Below are 13,531 nucleotides of genomic sequence, written 5' to 3'. Positions count from 1 at the left end.
TTTTAATCAAACAAAAAAACATCGAATATTCGAATACCGATTTTGACATTCGAATATTAAACGTTCGATCGAATATTCGAATATTCGTTTGCATCCCTATTAAAAACTGTTTGTGGCAAGACCTGTGAAACAAAAAAGTAATACGAATGCGTTAGTTCACCAATTTTATTCCATATGATATCTTATAATTAAATACGTAATGAAATATAGTATTGTAAGTTGTAACAGCTTGGTTAGCTCTGTTGTATGGTAATACACATTCGTGGAATCATATTACTAAATGGCATGTTGTTTCAAGATTGCAACTTGAAATGAAACAATGAAATGTTAAAATTGAAAACAAAACATCACCTACACCTCCTGACATTAAATATTAACGCAATATATCAGATGTCAACGCAAGATATATCGGCTACAATGCATGCTATAGGATATTTACCCAATGTATCAACGCCAGATATATCAGGCATACTATAAAATATCAACCTTAGATAACAGATATCACTGCAAGATATCAAATATCAACGTAAAAAATAAGCTTAAACGCACGCTATCATACAAGAACGTAAGATATCAGATATCAACGCAAGATATTATATACTTACGTATGATATAAAATATCAACACAAAATATCAGATATCGACGCAAGATATCAGGTACATGTACATTTACCTAAACCACCACACTGTTGAAAATGTCCATGCATCTTACGAATCCGAGATCTGTAGAAACGCACGGACACTCGTGTTCATGAATGGCAAGAAGTGCACATGAACCAAGCGGCGTCACTTACAAACAACTAGAACCACACACAATCAGTTGTCCTCCTCTCCATCGTCTTCGTCCTCCTCCTCCTGACCCCCGACGAACCTCAGGGCCGGGTCAAAGGCGAAGTCCACTGACAATCGCTCCTGAATCTCGTTGTCTGGGATCATCTGAAGGTACACATAAGGGTAATTGTATGACATAGCGACATAACTTTGACTTTTTGTCCACGTTGGGATTCTTTCCGGTTCTTTTTCCTTAATTGTCATTATTAAAAAAAGACATCTCTAATAAAACTGAGGATGAAAATTCCTTTTATGTACGCGGTATTCAGGTGCAAATTAAGAACGTACTCGACAAGCAAGAGGGTGAATCACGGCACGGATTTCCGAAACCAAATAGTGTGTTGGCAGAATTTGGTACGCAGATTCTAAAAATAGTAAGATATTGGCAGGTACCGGGTAGAAAATGAAGGAAAATTCGATGGGGGGGGGGGGGGTTGGAGGTGGGGGGGGGGGGGGTAAATACATGTACTTGTTCCAATAGTGTACCTATTTAAAAAACTATATGCTTTTCTTTCCAGGTTACCAGCTCTTTGTTATGATATGTGATGTATGTTTGTGGTCTTCATGTCGGAAAATAGCTGATTGACTTTATGTTTCTTGTTAGCATACATATACGACATTTAATAAAGATTTTTGAATCTTGGGGTGGGTGGGGGGAACACCCTCGGATATAATAATGTTACGGAAGAGACTAAGTATGACTGGTTTAAGGATTGTGATCATCGTGTAAGATTGTGAACGACCAGACATACCGTGGACGACACAAAGGCTATGACAATACATCGATGTTTAATTCCTCGAAAATCATAAAAGCTTAAACTGGATAGTTAAATATAGCCTAGCAGTCACAAACAAATATTCTTACGTCAGCAAACTCGTCTCTTGTGATCTCATCATCATGGGCGAGATTTGGGTGACGTAATGCTGAGAAGACTAGCGCGAGGATCTGATCGTCCGAAAGCGCCCCCGCGAACAGGAGTTTGTAGACGCGGAACATAGCGTCGTGTGTGAGCACCTTCTGTCTGTCAACGTCGAACAGGTCAAATAGCACTAAATTTAAAAACATAATTAAAAGTTCAAATAGATTAAATAACACTAAACAAGTTAATCGTTTTAAGTATTAGTGTCATTAAAAAAAACTTGGTTGGGGCGTAATTTACATTATTTTTTCTCCAAAATTCAGTTGAAACCATGTATCAGCCGTCGGTTGACACGATTTTTAACAGACAGAGCCTCCCAAAACTGAAGTAAAAACAAATTCAAAACTACACTGGTAAAGAATATTCAAATGAATCTAGTCCTGTAATAAACGTACTGTGCTTCTTTTTAGTAGCCTGTGTCCGCGGGCATAACATAGTGCATATTTTCATGAACTGTCGCGGATGTATCCTCTTGGTTTCCTTATCCCGGTAGTACCGTATAAGGTCCGGTGCAAACACGCATCCGGTAAATTCCTGCAGCAGACAACACTCCTCCACGGGAATGCCGGTATTGCCTTGGGGCGAACTGTCCATTGTGTTGTACCGTCGTAATATCTGATCCGCCTCCTCATAAGTGACTGCAATAGGAATGGACTTTTAATAACATATGCGGTCAAACGTTACTCACAATACATCGTTAAAGCCAGAGTAAAGTGGCCTGCTACATACAGTCGAACCCCTTTGGCTCGAACACGCTTGGTTCATCGTTGGCTCGAAATTGTTGTTAACGGCCGATTTCTTTATACTGAAGCTACATGTAAGCATTCCCGCTTGACTCGAACTTTCCGAGGCTTGAGGTATTTGCGCCGGTCCCCTGGAGTACGAGCCAACGTCTGTATCATAATGTGCGTATTGGTAAGTGTTATATTTCAAACATGTGTACACTCATTTACACTAACATCAAGTATTTTCAACTGTTAACCGGTCATCTTTTTAATTATTTGGATGATGACAACGACATTTTACTAAAATAAAACAACCCTTGACGCGATAACTAGAATTCCGTAAATAAGATGTTTCGCCTGTCGGAAACACCCTGCATTTTGTCGTTAGGGAAAAACATGACCCTGACTTTGACCTTCTGATACCAAAACAAACAAGGGGCATCCTCTGACCTTCACTGGACCACTGTGCATGACAAGTTTTAAGACTCTACAGCAAGTCATTCAAAATGTTCTGATCGGAAACAAAAGTGTGACGCCGAAGGCACACATTTTGATAACTTTATTCTCCATTAGGCGTCCGTCCTCGTCGTCGTCCATATGCCATGCTTCGCAGGTGACAAAAACGCGTATACTCAACGGTGAACAATATTATTTTTCATCTTTTCACTTCACAAATAAATATGACCGATGCATGTTGTCTACTTACACGGCGTCCCTTTCCTCATGTTGTTGACCACATCCCGGGGTTGGGCCTGTCCGGGCAGCTGGGCGACCGCTTGCTCGTTACCCTAGAAACGGAGTGTAAATTGTAGATATAGAGTTTTTATTTTAGCACAACTCTTGTGCAAGAAAACCATCTGTTGCCACGGTGCTGGGAGGCAGAACTTTCTCTGAATTGGTTCGTACTTTTGTCTTTAAAATACTGAAAAAGGCAAATGGCATTATTAAAATGTGAATATTTAAATGATGGATCGATGCACTTAAATTAACGTCCACGATAGTGTTTTTTTGTTCTTGACGATGATTAAAATATTAAGGTACTTAACAATGGACAAAATCGTCCAAGGGCGCACGCAATTATCTGTTGGAACTGGTTCTGGAAAGCACGGGAACTTGACACAATAACTTGACCATGTTTTATTCTTACTTTATAAAAACACAGTAAGAGAAAAAATATCGATAACATGTATATAGTTGTTGTGTCAAGTTCGCGTGCATAAAGGAATATTAAAGATTTGAAGCATTATTCGTGTGAATGTGGGAGGGGATATTTTTTTTTTTTATATTTATAACTTATAACATAGGTCATATTTTGTTAGTTTTTTCTTCAAAACGATAATGACTACTCGGATCAGTATCATTGTATGTCAGTATTTAGCACCAAAATGATTACAGTAAACCACAAGGGGTACAAACAAATTATTTTAATTTATTCCTATGTATACTGTGCAGTCAACATAGCTTAAAATAACTTAATATTTTAGCCTTCGCAGCCTTAAAAGGGGGCACAATAGCTGTGTCTATACATGTGATTCCTGTAGCGTATGCAACTAATTGGTTAATTGCCAGTTAAATAAGTACAGCATCATCTTTCTTGTCTACATTACCATTTAAATGCTATCTTGGGAACATGAGAATAACTAATTGCCGCAGCTACATCGATCCAGCACGTTGCCGTTCATTTGTTTACAAACAATGCGACTTTGTGGTTTTCAATAAGAGAGCTCTAAACAAGGGAGACAAATTGTGAAACAAAGTATTGCACAACGATTTGAAAATGGGAATTTCTTAAATCTTTTGGAACGCATCAATGAAGAAATGAACATTTCGCAATCAATGACGTATTTCGCAATGAGCAATGTTTACGGGGTATTTAAACCCGCGGTCTAGCGATTTCAGTCACACAGAAATGTGAACTAGTGTGAGATATACACGGTTAGCGCTTAAGGAGTTTGGGTTCCAAACCCCGGGAAAAGTGTAGCAAGCCGAGAAATTCGCTTCAGAGGAGAAGTCCTAGACTAAAATGGTAGGCAACTTATTTATTTTTCAAGAATATTAATTGTGAAAAGAACAAGTTCTGATTGCATTTCATTTTAATTGATAACAATCATCTCAATTTTGACGCACCATTGAACCACAGACCCCGCGCAACTACTTACAATGTAGGCGTCGTACATAAATTCAACCTCTGAATGATTATTTTTGTGCACAGCATAGTTGAATTAATGCCGGCGATCTGACTTCAGATCTTGATTTTACACAAAGCTAAGCGTATATAACATTATGATTTAATTAGATTAATTTAATATTTTCTCTGTTGGAAACATTCAAAACATTCTGCACGTGTCATTATAATGTGCCACATAGTTACTTTTGGTTCCGTTCACAGTTAATTAATAGTAAGTAAACGATAAATGATAAAATTGGGAACTTTGTGACCACATCTGTCACTTATTGTAACGCATATGTCATTCGGCATTTTTTTCTTAAAATAAGATAGGAAAATGTCAATGCACGACACACGCTGCTTCCATGACAATTGTTTTAAATTACAAAAAGAAAGTGTTGAAAAGACGCAGTATTAATCCATTTTCCCGTGCAATCTTACGTGTAGGTGAACCAAGAGAGAATGCGAGAGGCCATGTGCCAGGCACGCAACGTGCGCAACATGGCTGTCATTGCGCATGTGGACCACGGAAAGACGACGCTCACGGACGCCCTGCTGGCACGTGCTGGGGTCATCTCGCTCGAGCAGGCGGGGGACAAGTGCGCCACCCACACCCGCAAGGACGAGCAGGCCAAGGGAATCACCATCAAGTCGACGTGAGTTAGACTCTTATATATACATCTAAGGTTAATGTCGCTTTTAGAAATGTGTTTTACTGATTGTAGTAAATTCACATCTTTTATATCGGAAAGCAATAAATTCCATTGTTTTTGGTGAAAGTTCGCTTATCTACCGTTAAACATATACGTCGGCGACTCTCTAGACATCAACTTCCTAATCGCATGATCTGGTTTTAAAAAGTTAGTTTCGCTCATATTCACAAACATGTAAAGGTTTAAATTTTTAGAGTCACATTTTCACATTCCAGTGCGGTGTCTATGTTGTTCGAGCGTATCGGCTCCACCCCCGGGGAGAGGCCCGTGGAGGGGGAAGGACGACCCCTGGTCGTCCACCTGATTGACTCCCCCGGACACGTGGACTTCTCCTCTGAGGTGACTGCCGCTCTGCGCATCGCCGACGGCGCCATGGTCGTCGTGGATTGCATTGAGGGTGAGTATCAGAAAGTTACATACCGTAGAGAAACGCCATATTTATGTTCATTAAACGTTGCACGGTAGTATAACGTCACGTAAAAAACATTGGTGTTAATCACGCAGACTTGAAATTTTAAATATTCGTCGAACCTTATTCGCTTAAAGACATGAATGCAAAAGCATGTATCCGACTAGCAAATGTGAAATACAAATTTCGTCGTCCCTTTCCTAATCATTGCGTCTATGCTGTCACCGTTTTAGGCGTCTGTGTGCAGACAGAGACGGTGTTGCGGCAGGCGCTTGCGGAGCGGATACGGCCGGTGTTGATGGTGAACAAGATGGACAGGGCGGTGTTCGAGATCCAGCTGACGCCCGAGGAAATGTACCGGGCTCTGGTCAGGATCGTGGAGAACGTTAACGTCATTCTGGCAACGTACGGAGGGGAGGATGGCGTTATGGGCGATATCATGGTATGTGCGACGCTTCATTCGAAAATCAAAATATTATATAACTATAATAAATTTACCGGAAATGATATTTGAAATATTGAAATATAAGAACTGCAACTACCTGCATGGAATGGCAGTTTTAAATTCGTTTTATGAATCTGATAACCATCCCTTTCGATATATACGTTCTTTGTTCGGCATTAAAACATCATCTTATATACTGGAATTTCGAAAAACAAGATTGACGGAGGTAAACAAAATGATTTGATCTTCGCAAACTATTTCCCCAGGTATTATTAATATTATGAATAGCCACATTAAAACGGCTTCATTTCATAAGTGTTTGTTAAAATTCGTTATATGATTGTTTTGCTGGCAACAAAAACTTAGTCACCAATTAATAGCCTCGTTATTTATTTCAGCTTGACCCCGCTAAAGGTAACGTTGCGTTCGGGTCGGGCCTGCACGGGTGGGGCTTTAACTTGGACCAGTTCGCCAGGATGTACGCGGACAGGTTCAAGGTCAAGGCCGAGAAGTTACGCCGCCGCCTTTGGGGGGACCACTTCTACAGCGCCACTGACCGGAAGTGGAGAAAAACGCCCGCCGAGGGGTTCACACGTGGATTCAACTTGTTTGTTGTGGAGCCACTGGTCAAGGTAAATTTCTTTATAAAAACGACTAATAATTGCAACTGTTTGAACTTTAACTTGTATCTAAAAATAGGAAAACAAAACGTCATCAGATAAGGATGTCTTTGCTTGAAACAAACCCATTCATAAGAATATGCCTATAAAAGCGCTTTTACAAAAATATCTTAACATTGCTGTCGCAGATGCTACGAGCGTGTAAAGACTCGGACATGGAGAAAGTCTTAAAACTGACGTCAGGCGTCAACGTCACCCTATCCACCGAAGAGCGCGACCTCGCAGGCAAGGGGCTCATGCGTTGCGTCATGAAAAAGTGGCTTCCGGCCGCAGACGCCATGCTGGACATGATTGGCGAGCACCTGCCGTCACCGGAAGTGGCGCAGCAGTACCGTACCGACATGCTGTATGAAGGACCGCTCGACGACAGCGCGGCTGTCGGTAAGATTTTGATTTTCGGCTGTTCAAATGAAGTACTCAGTACTTGTTGGTTGAAACATAACGTTGGAAAAACTTTGCTAAAACTGCTACAACAAAGTTCTTATTACCAGAGTAAACATTTGACATTTCAACACATATAATGACTTGGATAAAAGCGTGGCAGGCTTTTGTGTTCTATTTTGGGGGCTTAATGGATGACGCTTTACAGTGATTGGAAAGCCACTATGCAGAACATCCAAGTTGATACAAACTATTTATTTAACTGTACATTTGAAGAAGTCTTGCGACAAATAGTAATCCGAGTTTTGATGTGTTAGCAACCCACAACATGTTCTATTTTTTTCTTGTCTTTTGCAGCCATGAAGAAATGTGACCCAAACGGGCCTCTGATGATATTCGTCTCCAAGATGGTTCCGGCGGCCGACAAGGGACGCTTTTGGGCGATCGGGCGCGTGTTCTCGGGCACGGTCGCCACGGGCATGAAGGTCCGAATCATGGGGCCCGACTATAAACCGGGCTCACAGACGGACCTCTTTGTGAGACCTATACAAGGGTAGGTAACTTATAACACATCAGGTTGTTTGGTATGGTATAATAAACATGTAGTATGAGACATATAGAGAAATGTATACAGTTGACTAAGTTACGATTCTACAGAGTTGCTAATCGCTTATTTTTTTCCTACCAATCTTATATAATAGTTTTTAAAAAGAACTATAGTTTATAATAACATACTCATGGGGCAGTATAAGGTTTTTAAATGATGTTATCATGTCTTTACGTAAAACTTAAAGAATCTTGGATCGCTTTAATTGTTCTTAGTGGTCGCGGTAAGGTGAGCCAGCAAGAATATACTATATATTGCCTGTTGTTTATTGACTATTGTGGTTATTTGCACTTTTTTCATATATTTGACAGTCAAAATTACTTAACGGTTTGATTCTTTTGCAGAACAAAGATCATGGTCGGCGCCAGCAACTACTCTGCCGGTGAGGTGCCCTGCGGTAACATCGTTGGCCTTGGTGGCGTTGACAAGTACCTGCTCAAGACCGGAACCATCACCACGTACGAGCATGCGCACAACCTGCGCGTGCTCAAGTTTTCCGTGAGCCCTGTGGTACGCGTGGCAGTGGACGTCGTTAACCCCGCTCATCTGCCGAAACTTGTTGAGGGTCTTAAACGACTGGGCAAGGCTGACCCAATGGTCCAGGTAAACGGCTTGCCTTTTTATTAAACACAAGTATCTAAAAAATAAACCAATTCATATGGCGTTGCAGAGTTACTTACAGTAAATCTAATTAAAACTGAAAATAGTTTAAGTTTTAAAAATTTGAATACCAATAGTGTACATGGTTTAACATGATTTGCCTATCAATGGCCAAACACGTACACAATGTTTAACATACGATTCAATAAAATTACAATGATAGGAATTGACGTCCAATTACACTAACAGTAAAAAAAAACGCTCGCTAACAAACTACTTTTGCATGTCTAGTGTATAATGGATGGAGGACAGCACGTGGTGATGGGGGCCGGGGAGCTGCACCTGTCCGTCTGTCTGCAGGATCTGGAGGAGGAGCACGCTGGCGTCCCCATCAAGGTACGTCATTTCCGGGCGGGGAGCGGTAGACCTACATACATATACGCTCTTTCTATGGGTTAAGTTATTTATTGCTAGGCGCTTAAAATAACGCACCAAACCATTATTAATCAGTCTCTGTCGAACCGGGACTGAGTAAATTCATTCAGTCGAACTCCGTTGGCTCGAACTCACAGGAACCGGCGTTAATACCTCGAGCCTCGGGAAATTCGAGCAAAGCTGGAATGCTTACATAAGTAGAAAAAATAGGTCCTTTACATCCTATCGATTGTACTTTGAATGCATGTTTTTCTTTCTTTCAAAGGACACCTTTTCGAAATTCTACTTTACTCTCTTCGAAAATGAGTACGGTGTTATTTCCCTGTTTTTAAAATCTATTAAAGTATAAAAGCATATAATATACTGGGTGGGTACCTAAATAGGAACACTTTCGGCACTGTTTTGGGGATATTTTTAGTTAGACTTGCACCACAACTACATAATTCTCCATCAGCATACTAGGATTCAAGAACAATTGGTTGATAGATACTAGCAAACTGCATGAAAAGTACTTTATAAACCGTACAGTCAAGTACTGCCATTTTCGTCCTAAAGTACCTAAACATGGAACAGTTTTAATTTGTCATTTAGTTTTATGTATCTTTTTTAAATTATTGCTACATGTGTTGTTTTAGTAAATTAATAATGAATTTTATATCCAGCATGTTTTTTTGTCATTTTTGTCAGTAAAATTTGAGGATTTAAATAAAACTAATAAAGACTGTACCCGTATGATGTGATAGTGACAAGCATGAATTCATCCCCCGCATGCCATCTATTAACATTTGAACATGAACACTTTGAATGATAGCAGCATTTGAAATACTTAGCGGAGAATCGTGTTCTTTGGAATTTGTAACTAAAGCAAGCGTCTATATTGATTAAAATCATATATAAACCGATCGCGATCGCAAAAACACTTTTATAGAGGGTGTTCCATATTTAGGTACTGTTCCGATTTAGGTACTCACCCAGTATGGCACCGCAAAATTATCAGAATTGTCTGTGCATGTTTATTAAATTATTCAATTCATGAAAACGTATTATATTATGAGTAGTGTACCTGTATATTACTCTCGCCTTGCAGAAATCCGAGCCGGTTGTTACGTACCAGGAGACGGTGTCGGCCGCCTCAGACCGGATATGCCTTGCCAAAACCCCCAACAAGCTGTGCCGCCTGTATATGACCGCTCGCCCGCTACCTGACGGACTGCCCGATATGATTGAAAAGGTATTGAGGGTTTAAGAAAACTTTGCGTTTTAGATAAAAGACCAGATATCAATCGACAAAAAAGGTTTCATTAAGTTTTAATTCGTACTGTTGCTAGTTATTCTCACAGTCATGTTGTACCATGAGATGACAAAGTTAAAAAAGTCATCAAATCTATATCACTTCGGTCAAAACAGATAATTCAATGTTAACAAAAATGTGTTGACTTTATGTTATCTTTGCTTGAAAATTTGAAAAAAAAAAATGTTTCTTTGTGTGTTGTTGGTTTATACGAACAAGCCTTTAATTAAGCTTGATTCAACGTTAAGCCGACGTGGTCTTATACAATTTTTGTCACTGTGTACATTTTGTCTTCGTGAATAGGGCACCGTCAAGGCAACTCAAGATGTTAAGGAGAGAGGGCGACTTCTGGTAGACCAGTTCGATTTCAACCTTGGCGACACTAAGAAGATCTGGTGTTTCGGCCCCAATGGTTCCGGCCCGAACATGCTCGTGGATACGTCCAAGGCCGTGAACTATCTCCAGGACATCCGAGACTCAGTGGTGGCTGGTTTTCAGTGGGCGACAGCAGAGGTAACAACACATCTATTTTCTCGTCGTAAAAATACAATATATCAATGTCAGTTTATTAATGATTAAAGAATTAAATTGATTATTGGAACACATATCCAAGAGACATAATTAACTTGACCATGTCATAAACATGAGATGGGTTCGCTCTGTTTGATCTTCTTGAGAAAGAAACGAAAATCTTGTTGTATATTGAAAATGCTCATGTACACATAGAATTAGTGGACTCTTTGATTAAACGGTAAACTATATTTACAGGGTGTGCTAAGCGAGAGCACAGTCCGCGGAGTAAGGTTCAATATTGAGGACGCGATGGTGCACGGCGACTCGAGCCACCGTGGCGGAAGTCAGATTATTCCAGCCACGCGGCGCGCCCTCTACGCCGCCATGTTGACGGCGGGTCCGAGGATACTGGAGCCTGTCTATCTCGTGGAGGTGGCCTGTCCCAGCCAGGCTCTTGGCGGCGCCATCAACCTAATCTCCCGGAAGCGAGGGGAAATCATTATGCAGACGCAACAGGAAGGGACACCCATGTGTGTGGTCATGGCGTACATGCCCGTGAACGAGTCATTCGGTTTCAATGAGCAGCTACGAGGGGAGACGGGTGGTCAAGCGTTCCCACAATTCCATTTCGACCACTGGCAGACGCTTGCTGGTGATCCACTGGACGCTACATCCAGAGCAGGCGTTGTTGTGGCGGAAATAAGACAACGGAAGGGTCTCGCCGAGAAAATACCAGCATTAGAAAACTACTTGGACAGAATTTAAATTTAAAATAATTTCAGTTTTATTTTTACAAATGGAAAACATATATGCTACCATCCTTTCCTGACATTGACTGAAACCTTTTATTGAAAACTTTCATTGTTAAATTGTATGCATTAACAAAAGTCAAACACATTATTTCTACAATAAAATGCATGGTAACATTATAGTTTAGTTGTCTTTTTGACTTTTATCCATCAGCGAAAATTATTTACGAAAAGTACTCATAATGTAGAGTTTAAGATATTTTTACATATTTTATGGACATTCAAGACCAATGCCAAACCTCTATTTGAAAAACTTTTTTTAACTTGAAGCCTAGAATTTTTAACTAAAATAAACGGCTCAAAATTTGAAAGGGGTCACGTAAGTTTATCACTAATATATCCGCATAAAGACTTCACCAATGTTACCAGCTATTATGCCAAATGATTTTATCGTTGGTTAATGCTAAGGGCTATAACTCAAGTATGACGATACACGCTCAAGGTATACGATTTATCTTTCCTGTGAGTATTGTCGATACAAATCCATTTGTGTCCGTATGACATAGAATTTTAATACTATTCATTTATTTAGAAGTCACTAATAGACGTCAGTTCACTTAATAGCTACCTTTTTTACAAAGAATCAATGAAATCTAAAATGAGTGTATAAATAAGAAAAAAAAACGTCGTAATAATAGCATTTTTTCCCTTGAACATATACTTCGATTTGTAAAACCATTTTACTAAGGAGGGTTGGTATTCAATATTGCTCGATGTAGCTAATGGGATTACCTGTTATTAATAAATGACCAATAGGGTGAATGACGTCATTGATATGTGACCACAAGATTGATTTAATTTTCATATTGAATACCACCCCTAATCTAGTAAATTAGATTAACTTAATGATGCAGGGTTATTTTGCCCAAGCGGAAACATCTTCAAAATATCTCGATCGAGAGGCTGAAAAATAGATTTATAATTGGCATTTATCTTCAGTAATCGTCCCTCTATACTAACGTCATTGAGCATAGGCCTCGCCCCGGTTAACACCTGTATATATAACATGCACAAAAGAATGTTCTAGAGTACATCACCGAGTAGAACCAAATCCCCCCTCCCCCCGCCCATCTCAATGCGAAAATTATAAACAATGTTCAGGTAATGTCCCGTCTCAGCCAGTGACCATGAAAGGTCAATATGTGGTCCCGTGCAAAGTTTCATTGCGAAAATTTTAACCAATACCCCGTCACAACCAGAAACCATGAAACTTCTACAAGTGGCCCACTGTTCACGAAATGACCCGTCTAAATCAGGACACATGAAAGTCTACAAGTGACCCCGGGAATGTTTCATTCTCAAGGCTCAAGTAATATACCGTCTCAAACAGGCCCTTGTTCACTGAAGATTGGAGTTTGAGTGTGAGACTCAAATTATAATCAAGGCTCAAGTAGTGTCCCGTCTCAACCAAGCCCTTGTTCACTGAGGTCCGGAGCCTGAGTGTGATACTCAAATTATAATCAATGCTCAAGTAGTGTCCCGTCTCAACCAGGCCCTTGTTCACTGAGGTCCGGAGTCTGAGTGTGATACTCAAATTATAATCAAGGCTCAAGTAGTGTCCCGTCTCAACCATGCCCTTATTCACTGAGGTCCGGAGTCTGAGTGTGATACTCAAATTATAATCAATGTTCAGGTAATGCCCCGTCTCAGCCAAGGCCCTTGTTCACTGAGATCCGGAGTCTGAGTGTGATACTCAAATTATAATCAATGTTCAGGTAATGCCCCGTCTCAGCCAAGGCCTTTTTTACTGAGGTCTGGTGTCTGAGTTGAGACTCAAATTATAATCAATGTTCAAGTAATATCACGTCTCAACCAGTGCCCATGTTCAGTGAGGTCTGGAATCTGAGTTGAGACTTAAGACTCTACATTGTTTTTCTTGGTGTGTTGTAAATTTAGTATCAGCAATGCATTGATGAGTACTGTATAATTATAACACACGTGAGTTGTTTTATCAGAAAATTTAACTCTTCGTTAAAAAAGGAATGATATCAACGGTTTTTTTATG

At 40.1% G+C, this 13,531-nt stretch overlaps 2 protein-coding genes across 2 annotated transcripts; one reads left to right on the top strand and one right to left on the bottom strand.

Annotated features, from left to right (window-relative positions):
• Positions 1–151: 151 nt before the first annotated feature.
• On the bottom strand, positions 152–4,198 carry LOC128239228 (uncharacterized). The gene is made up of 5 exons (XM_052955773.1): positions 4,084–4,198; positions 3,183–3,264; positions 2,147–2,389; positions 1,697–1,881; positions 152–936 (listed from the first exon to the last, which is right to left on the bottom strand). Exons 1-5 carry the CDS (start codon positions 4,084–4,086, stop codon positions 817–819), a joined length of 633 nt encoding a protein of 210 aa, XP_052811733.1. The 5' UTR covers positions 4,087–4,198; the 3' UTR covers positions 152–816.
• A 147-nt stretch (positions 4,199–4,345) lies between these two features.
• LOC128236469 (elongation factor 2-like) lies at positions 4,346–11,646 on the top strand. The gene is made up of 12 exons (XM_052951340.1): positions 4,346–4,502; positions 5,091–5,299; positions 5,572–5,753; positions 5,999–6,207; positions 6,609–6,842; positions 7,019–7,271; positions 7,629–7,824; positions 8,223–8,481; positions 8,770–8,874; positions 10,001–10,144; positions 10,508–10,717; positions 10,973–11,646. The coding sequence occupies exons 1-12, from the start codon at positions 4,500–4,502 to the stop codon at positions 11,480–11,482; spliced, it is 2,514 nt and encodes an 837-aa protein (XP_052807300.1). The 5' UTR covers positions 4,346–4,499; the 3' UTR covers positions 11,483–11,646.
• Positions 11,647–13,531: the final 1,885 nt, after the last annotated feature.

Source organism: Mya arenaria, chromosome 6 (assembly GCF_026914265.1).
Source record: "Mya arenaria isolate MELC-2E11 chromosome 6, ASM2691426v1".
In the NCBI taxonomy this organism is placed as follows: domain Eukaryota; kingdom Metazoa; phylum Mollusca; class Bivalvia; order Myida; family Myidae; genus Mya; species Mya arenaria.
The sequence above is the reverse complement of the archived record's forward strand: the minus strand, read 5'-3'. Positions and strand labels throughout refer to the sequence as shown.

What these genes read in the sequence shown, in the direction of transcription:
- LOC128236469 (XM_052951340.1), top strand. An exon ending in AGGCTGACCCAATGGTCCAG is followed by an intron (nt 8,482 to 8,769) that starts GTAAACGGCTTG and finishes TTGCATGTCTAG; the next exon opens with TGTATAATGGATGGAGGACA. An exon ending in TTCAGTGGGCGACAGCAGAG is followed by an intron (nt 10,718 to 10,972) that starts GTAACAACACAT and finishes CTATATTTACAG; the next exon opens with GGTGTGCTAAGCGAGAGCAC.
- LOC128239228 (XM_052955773.1), bottom strand. An exon ending in CATGAGGAAAGGGACGCCGT is followed by an intron (nt 2,390 to 3,182) that starts GTAAGTAGACAA and finishes TTCCTATTGCAG; the next exon opens with TCACTTATGAGGAGGCGGAT. An exon ending in CAAGAGACGAGTTTGCTGAC is followed by an intron (nt 937 to 1,696) that starts GTAAGAATATTT and finishes GTGTACCTTCAG; the next exon opens with ATGATCCCAGACAACGAGAT.